This window comes from Glandiceps talaboti, chromosome 13 (assembly GCF_964340395.1).
Source record: "Glandiceps talaboti chromosome 13, keGlaTala1.1, whole genome shotgun sequence".
Taxonomy (NCBI): Eukaryota; Metazoa; Hemichordata; class Enteropneusta; family Spengelidae; genus Glandiceps; species Glandiceps talaboti.
Window position 1 is genome coordinate 23,789,910 of NC_135561.1, and position 20,046 is coordinate 23,809,955.

Sequence of the window (20,046 nt, forward strand, 5' to 3'; positions counted from 1 at the left end):
GGTAATAACCTATCACTGTATCAGGATATGACTACCAAGAACGAGACAAGACTACACATGGACAACAACCTGACAACACCATCACTGCTACTACTACTACTACTACTACTACTACTACTACTACTACTACTACTACTACTACTACTATTACTACTACTACTACTTGTACATTCAGACAAGAAGTAGAAATATCAAATACTTGATTGCAACAGGCATATAATAAATCATTTCTGTATCTTGTGACAATCAAATAACTATTATTTACTCAATTAATTTTATTGATAATGTGCCAGTATGGGGAAACCACACTCTCTAGTTCATTCATGAGTAAAGAAATGTGGTGACTTGCAAAGACCACTGTAAAGTATTTGATGACTTGCAAAGACCATTATATGTCATGGTGTCTTTATGGTATAAATGACAATCCAAGTGTAGTACTACAACTTAGAAATAATAGTTTTCCCATGATCACCAATGTATGTAGCAGCAGCACTGTACAGGTCTATTTAGTCACAATGACATTGAGTGTATCAGCACTGTACAGGTCTATTTTATAGTCAGAATTGCATTCAATGTATCAGCACTGTACAGGTCTATTTAGTCAGAACAACATTCAATGTATCAGTACTGTACAGGTCTATTTAGTCACAGTGACATTCAATGTATCAGTACTGTACAGGTCTATTTAGTCACAGTGACATTCAATGTATCAGTACTGTACAGGTCTATTTAGTCACAGTGACATTCAATGTATCAGTACTGTACAGGTCTATTTAGTCACAGTGACATTCAATGTATCAGTACTGTACAGGTCTATTTAGTCACAGTGACATTCACCTTTCAATGAACTAGAGAAGTATGGGTTAGATCTTACGAGACTTGAAAGTAAAACTGATCATTTTATAACATATATATACATATAATAAATGCAGATCATGGAAGAAAATGTCAAATTTCAATAAAACACTTTTCTTTATGAATAGACCTTGACTTTTATCTTGATACAACTACAATAATGACAACCTGTTACATACCTGTTAGATAGCTGTTTCTGTAAAAAGTATCATATCATATATTGTGATGTGGCTTTCTTGTGTTGAAATACAATACAGCACTTACTACACTTTTTGGTTAGCCTAAATTTAAAATACACTGCACCAAACAGTGTGATCATCTAAATGTATCCCTATCCTTTCACTTGTGTCATTGACACAGGACAAGACAGGGTTCAAATGTTTGTAATTATTGTGCCTCTGTATCTGTATGAGATATTGTGCTTTAGACAGGTGGAATCATTGTATTAAATGGGTAATCCGTTACTGACAAACAAACAAATACTTGCATATCAATGGCTTCCTGGCAGTAGCAAGGTCTTATCCAATGGTTCAAAGCAACCATTTAGAATGTTACAAATAGAATTTTGTGCAAAAAGGAATATCAAAGTCTGACTGTGTTTAAAATTGAACTTATCAACTGGGAATGAACAATTAGCCTGCCAGACAATATAATCAATGGGATGCGGGAAACGACACTAACCGTTTCTAGTGACTCCCTAAGACAACCTTGGATGACAAAAATCAAGGTCTATTATATGGAAGAGTGTATGGAAGCATTATCAAAATTGGTCAAATGATAGAAGAGACATGGCTATAACATGATTTCAAAGAAACTTACAACTGTTATTTGTCAATTTGCAGGTTTCATTATCAGTCATGAGTTCTGTTCTATGTCATAACAGAGCACGAAGTATGAAATGTGCCATTTGAATGGAATGCCCTCTATATCGTTTAGATTACTTGCTACTAAATACAATGTTAAATCTATTCTAAATCAAAGTTTGTTTTGTCTTACTCCCACTATTTGATATGATATTAATGTCATCAATGCTGGAATATTTCAATGTTTAATATAAAATAGGCAGGCTTTCAAAGTTTTTACTTGGTAGGTGTAGCAGAGATTGCTGTGATGGCCGGTACCATGGTTGTGATAGCCTGTTGCTGTGAGGTGATGGTAAGAGGGGTGGAAATACTACTGACTGGACTGTTGCCAACAGAAACAGCAGCACTAGCTGCAACAGCTGCAGCAGCATTAGCCATAGCTGTAGCTGCTGACATGTTATTGGCAGCCTGTGCTGCCTGTGCTGCTTGAGCTGCTTGTTGTGCTTGTTGTACTACTGCCATTGAGGCAGCATGTGAGGGTGGGTTGATTCGTTTTTCTTTCTGTCTGCGGTTACAAAACCATACCCTGATAACCTCTTTATCCATCTGAAGCTGATCAGCCAACATTGCGATTTCTTCTGAGGTAGGTTTAGGATTTGTCATAAAACTTTTTTCCAGTGCTGCACGCACATTGGTTTCAATACTAGTACGTTTCTTTCTCCTTCGTCCCATTCCATCTGCAGTAGTATGTGGACTTCCTATTGTAGATGGGTTGGCCATAGATGAGTCGGCATCCTCTAACCACTTCTGCAACAATGGCTTTAGTTTACACATGTTCTTGAAGCTAAGATTGAGTGCTTCAAACCTTGATATAGTCGTCTGGCTAAAATCATTCCCATACAATTTACCCATAGCGAGTCCAACATCACCCTGTAAAAAAAAAATATAATAATTTCCATGTAGTTTACCAATAGCTAGTCCAACACCACCCAGTAAACAAAGATAAAAATATTAGTTTGTTACCTTATTATTGTAACTCATATACTGTTATTACTGTAACCATGACAACAAAGACCAGCCAATCTACAAATTCACATGATTATAATTAGTGACTGAATTACTGACAAGTATTTGCCTTTAAGTTGTTCACACACACACACACACACACACACACACACACGCCGGGGTGATGCCTACAGCACTACTGAACCTCAGTTCAGTTGTGCTAAAAATCATGACCAGGTGATGAATCACTAATTTGAAATTGTTTAAATTGGTTTAAGTGTGTATATGGTATGACTTTTTTACTATGGTAAAGATACACCTTGAACGTGATAGTTTAGATTTCCAATTCCTCCACAAATATGTTAATATATGCATTTAATTGAGTAATATTTCATAGTTGCCCTGGGAAGAACACTAATGGTGTTTACCTGAGTAAATCCCAACTTTATTCTTCTCTGTTTGAACATTTTGGCAAACTGTTCAAGTTCTTCAAGGTCTGTAGGTTCTTCTCCTACTTGGTTAGCTGCTTTCTGTGCTTGTTGCATTTGTAATTGTTGTTGTGCTGTCACTGTTGGAACTGTGGAAGCTGGAGATACTGCTACTGCTGTTGCTTGCTGTGTTAAATTCACTGCAGTCTGACCTTGTAGGATATTTTGTTGGCCTTGCAACTGTCACAGGAGAAAAAACACATTCACTCAACACAAAATAACAAGGTATTTTATTTAGTGTTGATGACAATTTAAAGTTCTGTTACATTTAAGTATTATAAGATTCAAAATATTTCTGCATTTGACACATTAAATTATAGTATTTATCCTTCTTGTAAATGTTTATGATTTTCATCACTAATTCAAAGGGTAGCGATTAATTCTAAGCCTATATTGTGATTGGTATGCACCCTGTATCACGCAATGTGTCTTAGATAGGTAAAGTCTGATTGTGATTGACATGCACCCTGTATCGCGCAATGCGTCTTAGATAGGTAAAGTCTGATTACGATTGACATGCACCCTGTATCGCGCAATGCGTCTTAGATAGGTAAAGTCTGATTACGATTGACATGCACCGTGTATCGCGCAATGTGTCTTAGATAGGTAAAGTCTGATTACGATTGAGATGAACCCTGTATCGCGCAATGCGTCTTAGATAGGTAAAGTCTGATTTCGATTGACATGCACCCTGTATCGCGCAATGCATCTTAGATAGGTAAAGTCTGATTACGATTGACATGCACCCTGTATCACGCAATGCGTCTTAGATAGGTAAAGTCTGATTTCGATTGACATGCACCCTGTATCACGCAATGCGTCTTAGATAGGTAAAGTCTGATTACGATTGACATGCACCCTGTATCACGCAATGCGTCTTAGATAGGTAAAGTCTGATTTCGATTGACATGCACCCTGTATCGCGCAATGTGTCTTAGATAGGTAAAGTCTGATTACGATTGACATGCACCCTGTCTTAGATAGGTAAAGTCTGATTACAATTGACATGCACCCTGTATCACGCAATGCGTCTTAGATAGGTAAAGTCTGATTACAATTGACATGCACCCTGTATCGCGCAATGTGCCTTAGATAGGTAAAGTCTGATTACGATTGACATGCACCCTGTATCACGCAATGCGTCTTAGATAGGTAAAGTCTGATTTCGATTGACATGCACCCTGTATCACGCAATGCGTCTTAGATAGGTAAAGTCTGATTACGATTGACATGCACCCTGTATCGCGCAATGCGTCTTAGATAGGTAAAGTCTGATTACGATTGACATGCACCCTGTATCCCGCAATGTGTCTTAGATAGGTAAAGTCTGATTACGATTGACATGCACCCTGTATCACGCAATGCGTCTTAGATAGGTAAAGTCTGATTACGATTGACATGCACCCTGTATCGCGCAATGCGTCTTAGATAGGTAAAGTCTGATTACGATTGACATGCACCCTGTATCCCGCAATGTGTCTTAGATAGGTAAAGTCTGATTACGATTGACATGCACCCTGTATCGCGCAATGCGTCTTAGATAGGTAAAGTCTGATTACGATTGACATGCACCCTGTATCACGCAATGCGTCTTAGATTAAAGTCTGATTACGATTGACATGCACCCTGTATCGCGCAATGCGTCTTAGATAGGTAAAGTCTGATTACGATTGACATGCACCCTGTATCACGCAATGCGTCTTAGATAGGTAAAGTCTGATTACGATTGACATGCACCCTGTATCACGCAATGCGTCTTAGATAGGTAAAGTCTGATTACGATTGACATGCACCCTGTATCGCGCAATGCGTCTTAGATAGGTAAAGTCTGATTACGATTGACATGCACCCTGTATCGCGCAATGCGTCTTAGATAGGTAAAGTCTGATTTCGATTGACATGCACCCTGTATCGCGCAATGCGTCTTAGATAGGTAAAGTCTGATTACGATTGACATGCACCCTGTATCGCGCAATGCGTCTTAGATAGGTAAAGTCTGATTGCGATTGACATGCACCCTGTATCACGCAATGCGTCTTAGATAGGTAAAGTCTGATTTCGATTGACATGCACCCTGTATCACGGATTGCGTCTTAGATAGGTTAAGTCTGATTTCGATTGACATGCACCCTGTATCGCGCAATGCGTCTTAGATAGGTAAAGTCTGATTGCGATTGAGATGAACCCTGTATCACGCAATGCGTCTTAGATAGGTAAAGTCTGATTGCGATTGACATGCACCCTGTATCGCGCAATGCGTCTTAGATAGGTAAAGTCTGATTTCGATTGACATGCACCCTGTATCGCGCAATGCATCTTAGATAGGTAAAGTCTGATTTCGATTGACATGCACCCTGTATCACGCAATGCGTCTTAGATAGGTAAAGTCTGATTTCGATTGACATGCACCCTGTATCAGGCAATGCGTCTTAGATAGGTAAAGTCTGATTGCGATTGACATGCACCCTGTATCGCGCAATGCGTCTTAGATAGGTAAAGTCTGATTACGATTGACATGCACCCTGTATCACGCAATGCGTCTTAGATAGGTAAAGTCTGATTACGATTGAAATGCACCCTGTATCGCGCAATGCATCTTAGATAGGTAAAGTCTGATTACGATTGACATGCACCCTGTATCACGCAATGCGTCTTAGATAGGTAAAGTCTGATTACGATTGACATGCACCCTGTATCACGCAATGCGTCTTAGATAGGTAAAGTCTGATTACGATTGACATGCACCCTGTATCGCGCAATGCGTCTTAGATAGGTAAAGTCTGATTTCGATTGACATGGACCCTGTATCGCGCAATGCGTCTTAGATAGGTAAAGTCTGATTTCGATTGACATGCACCCTGTATCGCGCAATGCGTCTTAGATAGGTAAAGTCTGATTACGATTGACATGCACCCTGTATCGCGCAATGCATCTTAGATAGGTAAAGTCTGATTACGATTGACATGCACCCTGTATCGCGCAATGCGTCTTAGATAGGTAAAGTCTGATTGCGATTGACATGCACCCTGTATCACGCAATGTGTCTTAGATAGGTAAAGTCTGATTTTGATTGACATGCACCCTGTATCGCGCAATGCGTCTTAGATAGGTAAAGTCTGATTGCGATTGAGATGAACCCTGTATCACGCAATGCGTCTTAGATAGGTAAAGTCTGATTGCGATTGACATGCACCCTGTATCGCGCAATGCGTCTTAGATAGGTAAAGTCTGATTTCGATTGACATGCACCCTGTATCACGCAATGCGTCTTAGATAGGTAAAGTCTGATTACGATTGACATGCACCCTGTATCACGCAATGCGTCTTAGATAGGTAAAGTCTGATTTCGATTGACATGCACCCTGTATCACGCAATGCGTCTTAGATAGGTAAAGTCTGATTTCGATTGACATGCACCCTGTATCGCGCAATGTGTCTTAGATAGGTAAAGTCTGATTGCGATTGACATGCACCCTGTATCGCGCAATGCGTCTTAGATAGGTAAGCTCTGATTGCGATTGAGATGAACCCTGTATCACGCAATTCATCTTAGATAGGTAAACTCTGATTTGAGCTCTGTCACCGTTCTTAGAAGACATCCAAGTATCATGCTATTGATGATACAACTGTATATGAAGGATATCCTGACAATAGGTAAAAAATAGCACCCATGGCATAGTAGCCCAACTGTATTTGGCTGTTTCTATGGACATGGTCTTGTTGCTAGGGATATTTGTATACATTTTGTGAATCTTAAGTCACTTACCTACCTATCCCTGTTGTTATCTTTGTAATATGCATCATCATTTCATTGTTGCTAAGGGCAAGGTAATAGTTGCTAGGGCCAATTGTGTTGAAATGTTTTCAACAATAACTGCAGAATAATACCTCAAGAAACATCCCCAAGCTTCAACCTATTCACCATGCAGAGTCAAGATAAGTTTTTTACCCAAATTGAGATTTTTAGACCTAATTTACATATTGCTGATGGGATCATCACGTTATGAATACAGCTTCATCTACACATCCCCAGATCCATCCCCATTAACCCTTGTAACACCGCGTCTTTGATATCCTCGACGTAGCACTTCCACATTCTAGGCCATGTCGTTAATATCAACAACAACAGAGTAATTTGCATATGCTGTCAATAAAGTGATGCTGTAATGGGTTATCGTTGTCCTGCTCTTATACCCATAATAAGTAATGATGTACACGATGTTATCTTATTAAACATTAAATAAATTCAGGCGGGAAACAGTCTTGTGTTCGATTTCTCTCACTTTTTGCCGCCAAATGCAAATAACGCCTACTTAGCAATGCGTAATATGGCGGCCACTATGAATATGGATGTTGACCTTCGACATTATGCTAATATATTGAACAAAGTAAACCCGGAAGACAAACAGTTTTTCACTCGACACTTTCTAGAAAGTGATAGCGATGATGAAGAAGAATTTTACGGGTTTGAGGAAGTAAATTTTGTCCTGCTAGAACGTATCGAAAACCCTCCCGATGACTTCGACTTTTGGACTGACGTTGTCAATGGCTGACATTGTCAATGGTGGCCACTATGAATATGGATCCTGCCGATGACAAACCACAGATGCCAATGCTGTACGATTACTCCAAGGTTGGTTTACATGAAGACGTTATGGCAGAATCTACATCGTTGTCTTTCATCAGATTTTTGTTAACAGATATAATCGTCTATGCGAGATATCATTATACTGCTATCTGTAGACTTATATGTATGCAGTATTTGTATATATGATATATGCAAATTTGTTTGTATTTACTGTAAACATCGAAGGACAGCACTTGTTGATTTTATGATAAATATTTTACTCAAAACCCATACTATCTGTCTATCAATTTTAGTTAATTTCCAATTGTAACCCTTGTATTTATCAAAAAACTAAATTTCACATGCTTTTTTGACCAAAAATGTGTTTTATACCAATTTTCCCTAATTCCGTGGTCAAGTTACTGACCATACATTCATGTAAATTAAAATTCAATATTTCATAATTATTGATATACTTGTAGATGAGACCATGTCCCACCTGTTTTGGTGAAAATTGATCACTATCAAAACATTGTGTACGACTGTGTGCAACCTAAAAAGTCCTTGGCCTAGGGGGTCATTTGCATTGAAAGTCTATGGCATCTTAAGGGTTCAATTTCAGTCCAATCTGCTCAGTAGTTTTGGAACCATATATTTTAGACAAAAAAGACACATTTGCATATCACTGATGGGATCATCATGTCATGAACAATTCTTAATGTAAACACCCTGAAGAACATTCCAACCAAATTTCAGCCAAATCTGCTCAGTAGTTTTGGAATTAAAGACAAAAATTTGACCAAAAAGACACATTTTTAGCACTAATTTGCATATCACTGATGGGCTCATCATGTCATGAACAATTCTTAATCTACACACCACTATGACATTTCAACCAAATTTCAGATCAATCTGCTTAGCAGTTTTGGAGTTTAAGTTTTTTAACCAAAAATCACATTTCTTTACCCAATCACACACCGATGGTAAGATCATTTTGATTTGAAAAAATTCCCAACTACACACCCAAGGTAATGGACCCACCAAATATCATGGCAATCAGTCCTGGGTTTTTTTACTTTAATTTGTTTATACACACACACACACACACACACGCACGCACGCACGCATGCACGCACACGCACACACACACACACACACACACACACACACACACACACACACACACACACAGCAATGCCTATTGCACTACTGAACCTTATCAGTTCAGTTGTGCTAAAAATGAATTAAATTAGTACTCCCTCCCCATCATGAATCCAACATATATAGTGAGAACCTGGTACTACATCCCATCATGAATCTAAAGGGCTATTTTCAAACTGACACACAAGAAACGTAATTTCTTCATTTTAGTTTAACCTCCCCCCTCAAAACGAAATGTCTTAATGTGAAATGGGAAAATGAACAACCTGTCCTACATGTACGTTTATATCATATACCATGACATCGATAAACACAACAAACTCAAATTGCAATTCAAATTGTAAAACATTTTATTGTCTCTGCAAAACATAGTTTCAACTGATAATTCTATTTACCAGTTCTCATGCTTTTTAGTCTTCAAGTTGTTTCTGTCTACTCGTTTTTATTTGCACGTTTCTGTAATTTATAAACATTGATTTTGACTGTCGCACCACGACAGTGATGAACACGTTGACGGCAGCCACGACTTTCACATGCATGTTTCAACTATCACATGAAAACATCTATAAATCTGTTTGGAATTACAAAACTATTGCTGAATAATTATTTCAGGCGATCGAACTTTTGATTTTCACGTTAATAGAAGGATTAAATCAACATCAGTCAAACGATCAACTTGTTGCTAGTGCCGAAATAAACGTTCGCAATACCTCGCTATCTACGACAATTTAGTCCAAATTTAGAGGTCACGTCAAACATGTGACATCTCATCAGTAATTTCCGGATTTACATTCGTATTAGTTTCACGTTCTACTCCAACATGGCCTAACTTAGAACCTTCGCGTAGGTGGATTTTGGCAACGTCCTATCCACATAGTCTATTCAAATCAATTATCGTGAAGGCCCTTTAAAAGTTGCCACTGTGATTGAACGACCGGCTCTGATCACGTACCTACTTTGTTAACTTTCGTTGACAAGATCACATGTCGTTACCTATGTAGTGGCGTGCAGTGTTGTTTATATTTGGGTACGATGAATCTCCTCATGTCTAAACAGCTAACATGTCTACAATTTTGAATTAGGTAATCCTAAAACGTAAAGCTATGTCGGACGTTTTAAAAAATGTGAGTTGCAGGTACAAGTAAATGAGGTAATGTCTACAATAAGTGTAATGCCTTGCTTGGGCTGAACGTTTCTAGTTGCAAGAAATTGGTCGTAAATCTTGACGTATGCTAAGGCCTCATCACATGCGGATTGATTTCGGTATGATCATGCTAAGGCCTCATCACAAGTGGATTGATTTCGGTATGATCATGCTAAGGCCTCATCACATGTGGATTGATTTTGGTATGATCATATCTCAAGCTCCTTGCACATGTGTATGCATCACACGAATCACACAAATGCCCAAACTTGAAACACAAAATTACTGTTAACACGGTTTGGCATTTAATAAAATTTAGGATAATTTGACTATGTAACATATGTTTTGGAAAAATGACGTAGTATATGGTTGAGTATCTGCTATGATGAACGGCATGCATGCCAAGATCGACCAACAAATCAACAAGTCATTGAGAATGACATAGTCCCCGCTATAATTGGGTTTTAAGGAATTATCACTACTGTGATCACGCAACAACATTTGTGAACCTAAAACAAACAGACTTAGATATGTTGTGTGTGCTTGTTGGACATGGAACATGCCTACAACAATAAAGGATTGGTTGGGTATGGGGGATCATATCACGCGTCGTAACGAGTAAAGACGAGTAGCTACTAGTAGCTACGATGTACTACGCGAAACAGGAGATAATGAGGTGTTCAAGTTCATGAATAACTGACAATAGATAATCAGTTCACATTTCTTTGTTTCCCTTAAAGACGTCGTCTTTGAGCGTAGATACGCGTAATTTTTTTATAGCCAACGCACAATAGATAGTGATTCTCACCTTCCGTGTTTCCAATGATGACATCGTCTTCTATCGTAGTTGATCGTAGTTTGTCATAATTTTCGATCGTCAAAGAAAACCACGTACTCAGCCAGTAATGTGCTGATGAAATTAGTACTGCACATGTTTTTATGAGTGCAAGTTCATGGGCGATATTCATAAAAAAAACAATAAGATACGCACGAAATCAAAGTTTCAATATTCAGTAAATCTTTTCACGAACAGGACGGTATGTATTCGAAATTTATTGTGATGGACGCATGGACGTAATATTGTAACAGTCCTGGGTTAACAGTAAATCTTTGAGGAAGATTATCGTACAATTGTGTGACTCTCAAAGCATCAATCGCGGTTAGACTTTCTTTTTTGTTTTTTTGCACGGCCGACAAACTAACAGTACAACTTACAAGCTCACGCTTGGCGGCCATGGTAGGGCCAAGAAATGCTGTTGAATTTCCGGGTTGCGGAAGTGCAGTTATGACTTTTATATCTTCGAATAACGGGATTTGTTTTATATATATTCTAAAAAAACAACTAATTTTTTATGTTTCTCAGTACAGTAACATTCCTAAATGATGGGGTTGAGTTGAGAACTCGCAATGTTCGGCAACACGTGGCGTGATGCATGATGTCGGTAGATATGTAAACATAGAGACGCAAGTGATGAACGTATTCAGTTATTCGTAGCCCGAAATTTTGTTATATAAATGACGTTTTTCCTCAAAATTTTGAAGAAACAAAACGTTTTTAGGTGACTTCTAAATCAATCAAATCAAACGATATATTAATGCGAGACAAGCTTTAGTTTTTAATTTGTTTTTGTGGACAATGTTCGAATTCGACTGACGAATCCTGCGACTAGAATCTAACATGATCAATGCACCGTTCACCAGCCAGACGAAAATGGTCGACATGTTTGTTGACCAGCCGAGAAGTGCATAAGGAACTTGTGAGGCAGTCCGAATAAATAGATGTAAAATCCGACGTTTCGAATAAAAATTCTTCTTCAAGGTATTTTTAGGCAAGACATATTAGGTAAACATCAGAATATATCTGAAACACTTAGTTGACTAGCTGACTGTACGAATGCCATAGAAGGCATCGAATGAATAACATTGAAAAAAGTAAGCGTGAAACTGATTTGCGCACAGGAAAGAAAATCTTTTTGTTTCGTTATTTTTTTCACGATGAAGACTACGCCGTAAATGGTCGTAGTTTGGGCTCATGAATAACGGACAATAGGTGTTTACTTTTTATTGTCTACAACCTAAATACATGAATATGCGTTGAGACTTATGAATATTCACCGTAGTACATCGTAACTACTAGTAGCTACTCGTCTTTACTCGTTACGACGCGTAATTACGATGCTTTTGATTTCGATGTCGCCCCTAAAACAGACACTTTAATGTTTTGCTACATTCCCTATTCAATTAATGGGGCTCCCTTATTAAAAACACTGACGTAATATACACATCTCCTTTCTACTCCTCCTCTTACATACCTGTTGAACCATGCCTGTTTGCGCTTGTTGTAAAATTCCTTGCTGTGGTTGTTGTGCCTGTTGTTGTGGCACAAAGAACTGGGGTTGTGCATTGCCAGCCATCTACAAGGGGGAATGGAGGACATGCAGGCAGATTTAATGCCAGGCTAGCTACAAAACTACAGTACACTACACAGCTCAACAATCCCTTCCTGAGCTACAAGCCTGATATAACTCTAGGCTGGTGCAGGCATTAACCATTCTAGTTGTTAATAAATACTGGTGAGGAGTTAATACCTGCCAGGTATTAGCAATGGGCTGGCCAGACGTCAATATAGGATTGGTGCAGGCGTAACACATTCCAACATGTCAGTGAGATGTTAATACCAGACTGGTGTTTGCACTGAACTAGCCAAATGTTAATATATGACTGGTGCAGTCATTACCCATTCTAGTTAATAACACATACTGGTGTAATACTAGGCTGGTGTTAACATAGGACTGGTGCAGGCAATAACTCTTCCAGTTGCTAACACATACTGGTGAGGTGTTACTGCCAGCTTGGTGTTAGCACTGAGCTAGGCTGGTGTTAACAAAGGACTGGTGCAGGCATTAACTTCCAGTTGCTAACACATACTGGTGAGGTGTTTGCCAGCTTGGTGTTAGCACTGAGCTGGCCTGATGCCTTTCAGATGTGCTACCCTGGTGTAAGCCTGAAATGCACACAGGGCTGGCCTGGTACATGCATTAACCATTCCAGATGTTAACACATGCCAGTAAGGTCTTAGTGACAGTCTGTTGTTAACAGTGTGCCCTCTAATGATAGCCAAATTTTGTTGTTGTGAGTCAAAATGATAAAAAGAGATAGGGGAACACCAACTTTTGGTGGGTCACTAGAAATTGTGTGCGTCAGTGGCACGTCAAACTGGCTTAGAGGGCACACTGGTTGTTAACATCACTCTGACACTGTGTTAGCACTCAGAAAAGAATTATTGAGCTTCCTATACTATTCTACACGTTAACTACATTGTGGTGGATAACATTAGTAAAAAAAAACACAATAAGGTTTTGTACTGATTCAAATTAGTAAGCACATCCAAGCTATAATCTTCTTCACTATTAACAAAGTGTCTATTAACAGGTTGAATACATGTATGATGTACGTGTTGTGGTCTGGCATAAGCCACTTCTTAGGCTCATTTAGATTACCATGTATTTTTATTGTTCTTTTTGTTCTCGACCCTCATGAAAAAAGGCTGTTACCTATGAGGCTATCGAGTTTAAATAAAGTTTATTATTATTATTATTATAATTATTATTATTATGTACTATTATTATAATTATTACCATCATACACATAATTATACAGCAGTCATTTTCAAGGACAACTATTGCATCTTTGTGCCAAAAGACAAAACAAAACTAGCACCAATGGCATTGTAGCACAACTGTATTTAGCTGTTGCTGTGGGTGTTGTCTTGTTACTAGCACCAATGGCATTGTAGCACAACTGTATTTAGCTGTTGCTATGGGTGTTGTCCTGTTCTTAGGCATATTTGCATACATATTTTGAATCACATACATACTATCTGTTCTTTATTTTGATATATTCTCTATTATCTGTTGTTAACTTTGATATATTCTCTATTATCTCTTAACTTTGATATATTCTCTACTATCTATTGTTAACTTTGATATATTCTCTACTATCTGTTCTTTATTTTGATATATTCTCTATTATCTGTTGTTAACTTTGATATATTCTCTATTATCTGTTAACTTTGATATATTCTCTACTATCTATTGTTAACTTTGATATATTCTCTACTATCTTTTGTTAGCTTTAATATATTCTCTATTATCTGTTAACTTTGATATATTCTCTATTATCTGTTAACTTTGATATATTCTCTATCTATTGTTAACTTTGATATATTCTCTATCTGTTGTTAACTTTGATATATTCTCTATTATCTGTTAACTTTGATATATTCTCTACTATCTATTGTTAACTTTGATATATTCTCTATTATCTTTTGTTAACTTTGATATATTCTCTATCTTTTGTTAACTTTGATATATTCTCTATTATCTGTTAACTTTGATATATTCTCTATCTTTTGTTAACTTTGATATATTCTCTATTATCTGTTAACTTTGATATATTCTCTATTATCTGTTAACTTTGATATATTCTCTACTATCTTTTGTTTACTTTGATATATTCTCTACTATCTGTTAACTTTGATATATTCTCTATTATGTTAACTTTGATATATTCTCTACTATATATTGTTAACTTTGATATATTCTCTACTATCTTTTGTTAACTTTGATATATTCTCTATTATATGTTAACTTTGATATATTCTCTACTATCTGTTGTTTACTTTGATATATTCTCTACTATCTGTTAACTTTGATATATTCTCTACTATCTATTGTTAACTTTGATATATTCTATATTATCTGTTAACTTTGATATATTCTCTACTATCTTTTGTTAACTTTGATATATTCTCTATCTTTTGTTAACTTTGATATATTCTCTACTATCTGTTAACTTTGATATATTCTATATTATCTGTTAACTTTGATATATTCTATATTATCTGTTAACTTTGATATATTCTCTATTATCTGTTAACTTTGATATATTCTCTATTATCTGTTAACTTTGATATATTCTCTATTATCTGTTGTTAACTTTGATATATTCTCCATTATCTGTTAACTTTGATATATTCTATATTATCTGTTAACTTTGATATATTCTCTATTATCTGTTAACTTTGATATATTCTCTATTATCTGTTGTTAACTTTGATATATTCTCTATTATCTGTTAACTTTGATATATTCTCTATTATCTGTTAACTTTGATATATTCTCTATTATCTGTTAACTTTGATATATTCTCTATTATCTGTTGTTAACTTTGATATATTCTCTATTATCTGTTAACTTTGATATATTCTATATTATCTGTTAACTTTGATATATTCTCTATTATCTGTTAACTTTGATATATTCTCTACTATCTGTTGTTAACTTTGATATATTCTCTACTATCTGTTAACTTTGATATATTCTCTACTATCTGTTAACTTTGATATATTCTCTATTATCTGTTAACTTTGATATATTCTATATTATCTGTTAACTTTGATATATTCTCTATTATCTGTTAACTTTGATATATTCTCTATTATCTGTTAACTTTGATATATTCTCCATTATCTGTTAACTTTGATATATTCTCTACTATCTGTTGTTTACTTTGATATATTCTCTACTATCTGTTAACTTTGATATATTCTCTATTATCTGTTAACTTTGATATATTCTCCATTATCTGTTAACTTTGATATATTCTCTATTATCTGTTGTTAACTTTGATATATTCTCTACTATCTGTTGTTTACTTTGATATATTCTCTACTATCTGTTAACTTTGATATATTCTCTATTATCTTCTGTTAACTTTGATATATTCTCTATTATCTGTTGTTAACTTTGATATATTCTCTATTATCTGTTAACTTTGATATATTCTCTATTATCTGTTAACTTTGATATATTCTCTATTATCTGTTAACTTTGATATATTCTCTATTATCTGTTAACTTTGATATATTCTCCATTATCTGTTAACTTTCATATATTCTCTATTATCTGTTAACTTTGATATATTCTCTATTATCTGTTAACTTTGATATATTCTCCATTATCTGTTAACTTTGATATATTCTCTATTATCTGTTAACTTTGATATATTCTCCATTATCTGTTAACTTTGATATATTCTCTACTATCTGTTGTTAACTTTGATATATTCTCTACTATCTGTTAACTTTGATATATTCTCCATTATCTGTTATCTTTGATATATTCTATATTATCTGTTAACTTTGATATATTCTCTACTATCTGTTGTTAACTTTGATATATTCTCTATTATCTGTTAACTTTGATATATTCTCTATTATCTGTTAACTTTGATATATTCTCTATTATCTGTTAACTTTGATATATTCTATATTATCTTTTAACTTTGATATATTCTCTACTATCTATTGTTAACTTTGATATATTCTCTACTATCTTTTGTTAACTTTGATATATTCTCTACTATCTGTTAACTTTGATATATTCTCTATTATCTGTTAACTTTGATATATTCTCTATTATCTGTTAACTTTGATATATTCTCTACTATCTGTTAACTTTGATATATTCTCTATCTGTTGTTAACTTTGATATATTCTCTACCATCTGTTAACTTTGATATATTCTCTATCTTTTGTTAACTTTGATATATTCTCTACCATCTGTTAACTTTGATATATTCTCTATTATCTGTTAACTTTGATATATTCTCCATTATCTGTTAACTTTGATATATTCTCCATTATCTGTTAACTTTGATATATCTCTACTATCTGTTAACTTTGATATATTCTCTATTATCTGTTAACTTTGATATATTCTCTACTATCTGTTGTTTACTTTGATATATTCTCTATTATCTGTTGTTAACTTTGATATATTCTCTATTATCTGTTAACTTTGATATATTCTCTATTATCTGTTAACTTTGATATATTCTCTATTATCTGTTAACTTTGATATATTCTCTATTATCTGTTAACTTTGATATATTCTCCATTATCTGTTAACTTTGATATATTCTCTATTATCTGTTAACTTTGATATATTCTCTATTATCTGTTAACTTTGATATATTCTCCATTATCTGTTAACTTTGATATATTCTCTATTATCTGTTAACTTTGATATATTCTCCATTATCTGTTAACTTTGATATATTCTCTACTATCTGTTGTTAACTTTGATATATTCTCTACTATCTGTTAACTTTGATATATTCTCCATTATCTGTTAACTTTGATATATTCTATATTATCTGTTAACTTTGATATATTCTCTACTATCTGTTGTTAACTTTGATATATTCTCTATTATCTGTTAACTTTGATATATTCTCTATTATCTGTTAACTTTGATATATTCTCTATTATCTGTTAACTTTGATATATTCTATATTATCTTTTAACTTTGATATATTCTCTACTATCTATTGTTAACTTTGATATATTCTCTACTATCTTTTGTTAACTTTGATATATTCTCTACTATCTGTTAACTTTGATATATTCTCTATTATCTGTTAACTTTGATATATTCTCTATGATCTGTTAACTTTGATATATTCTCTACTATCTGTTAACTTTGATATATTCTCTATGATCTGTTAACTTTGATATATTCTCTATTATCTGTTAACTTTGATATATTCTCTATTATCTGTTAACTTTGATATATTCTCTATCTGTTGTTAACTTTGATATATTCTCTACCATCTGTTAACTTTGATATATTCTCTATCTTTTGTTAACTTTGATATATTCTCTACCATCTGTTAACTTTGATATATTCTCTATTATCTGTTAACTTTGATATATTCTCTATTATCTGTTAACTTTGATATATTCTCTATTATCTGTTAACTTTGATATATTCTCTATTATCTGTTAACTTTGATATATTCTCCATTATCTGTTAACTTTGATATATTCTCTATTATCTGTTAACTTTGATATATTCTCTATTATCTGTTAACTTTGATATATTCTCCATTATCTGTTAACTTTGATATATTCTCTATTATCTGTTAACTTTGATATATTCTCCATTATCTGTTAACTTTGATATATTCTCTACTATCTGTTGTTAACTTTGATATATTCTCTACTATCTGTTAACTTTGATATATTCTCCATTATCTGTTAACTTTGATATATTCTATATTATCTGTTAACTTTGATATATTCTCTACTATCTGTTGTTAACTTTGATATATTCTCTATTATCTGTTAACTTTGATATATTCTCTATTATCTGTTAACTTTGATATATTCTCTATTATCTGTTAACTTTGATATATTCTATATTATCTTTTAACTTTGATATATTCTCTACTATCTATTGTTAACTTTGATATATTCTCTACTATCTTTTGTTAACTTTGATATATTCTCTACTATCTGTTAACTTTGATATATTCTCTATTATCTGTTAACTTTGATATATTCTCTATGATCTGTTAACTTTGATATATTCTCTACTATCTGTTAACTTTGATATATTCTCTATGATCTGTTAACTTTGATATATTCTCTATTATCTGTTAACTTTGATATATTCTCTATTATCTGTTAACTTTGATATATTCTCTATCTGTTGTTAACTTTGATATATTCTCTACCATCTGTTAACTTTGATATATTCTCTATCTTTTGTTAACTTTGATATATTCTCTACCATCTGTTAACTTTGATATATTCTCTATTATCTGTTAACTTTGATATATTCTCCATTATCTGTTAACTTTGATATATTCTCCATTATCTGTTAACTTTGATATATCTCTACTATCTGTTAACTTTGATATATTCTCTATTATCTGTTAACTTTGATATATTCTCTACTATCTGTTGTTTACTTTGATATATTCTCTACTATCTGTTAACTTTGATATATTCTCTACTATCTGTTGTTTACTTTGACGTAAGTATTTTCACCAAAAACTACATTTTTTTACCCAAATCACAAACCAATGATAAGATTATTTTGATTTGTTAACAATTTCTCAACTAGACACTCAAGGTAATATATCCAAATATCATGGCAATCGGTCCAGCAGTTTTTTACTTCAAGTCAGTCACACACACACACACACACACACACACACACACACACACACACACACACACACACACACACACACACACACACACACACACACACACACAGAAACAGAAACAGACAGACAGACAGATGCTTAGCCATGCCTATAGCACTACTGAAACCTATCAGTTCAGTTGTGCTAATTATCAACAACTGATTAAACTTAAGGCTAATGTACCATTTACAATTATCAACTAGTGATCATAGTTAAGGCTAATGTGTGATAAGAATAAGAACGTAGGGAGATATGGAGAAAGAAAGATATTGAATAATTTGACATACTCAAACAGCAAAGAATTTCAAAGAATATACACACATCAACAATTAGGAAGAGGAGAGTGAAAGGAAGACTTCTAAAACATGACAAAAGACATATCTATGTTGTTTGATAATAACTGGAGAAAGTTTGTAACTACTCTAGATAGTTGAGACTTGCAATCTAATAAGTGTACACACCAGATATATATATATATATATATATATATATATATATATATATATATATATATATATATATATATATATATATATATATCAAGGTAATATATCAAATATCAAGGCAATCGGTGCATATATATACATGTATAAATATATATAATGTGATGTATACATCTAAGACTGCAGTGTTGTAATGTTAACATATAAAATGTGATGTATACATCTAAGACTGCAATGTTGTAATATATACATATCTGTATTTTACATTACCTGCCCCGGCTGAAAGAGCACATACTGTTGCAAATTTGGATTTTGTTGTTGTAACTGTTGTAATTGCTGCAAGTCCTGGGCTGATATCTGTTGAAGTTGTGCAGCGGAGACTGGTACCTGCTGACCAGTTGCTAATTGGACCTACATCACAAATAATCAACATATCTCATTAACTGAAATCAAAGTATAGACATGATACAATATTACACCTTCACATCACCATTTTACGTTTGACAGTTCAATAATAAATCTG

At 34.2% G+C, this 20,046-nt stretch overlaps 1 protein-coding gene across 1 annotated transcript in view; it reads right to left on the reverse strand.

Annotated features, from left to right (window-relative positions):
• Window positions 1-246: 246 nt before the first annotated feature.
• LOC144444629 (POU domain, class 2, transcription factor 1-like) overlaps window positions 247-20,046 on the reverse strand; it is a 66,660-nt gene continuing 46,860 nt past the window's right edge. The window contains exons 6-10 of the mRNA XM_078134123.1: window positions 19,794-19,934; window positions 12,336-12,437; window positions 3,092-3,331; window positions 2,175-2,588; window positions 247-2,135 (exon numbers count right to left, since the gene is read on the reverse strand). Of these exons, the coding sequence (XP_077990249.1) occupies window positions 1,935-2,135; window positions 2,175-2,588; window positions 3,092-3,331; window positions 12,336-12,437; window positions 19,794-19,934 (1,098 nt within the window). The 3' untranslated portion in view covers window positions 247-1,934. The remainder of the gene's footprint in view (window positions 2,136-2,174; window positions 2,589-3,091; window positions 3,332-12,335; window positions 12,438-19,793; window positions 19,935-20,046) is intronic.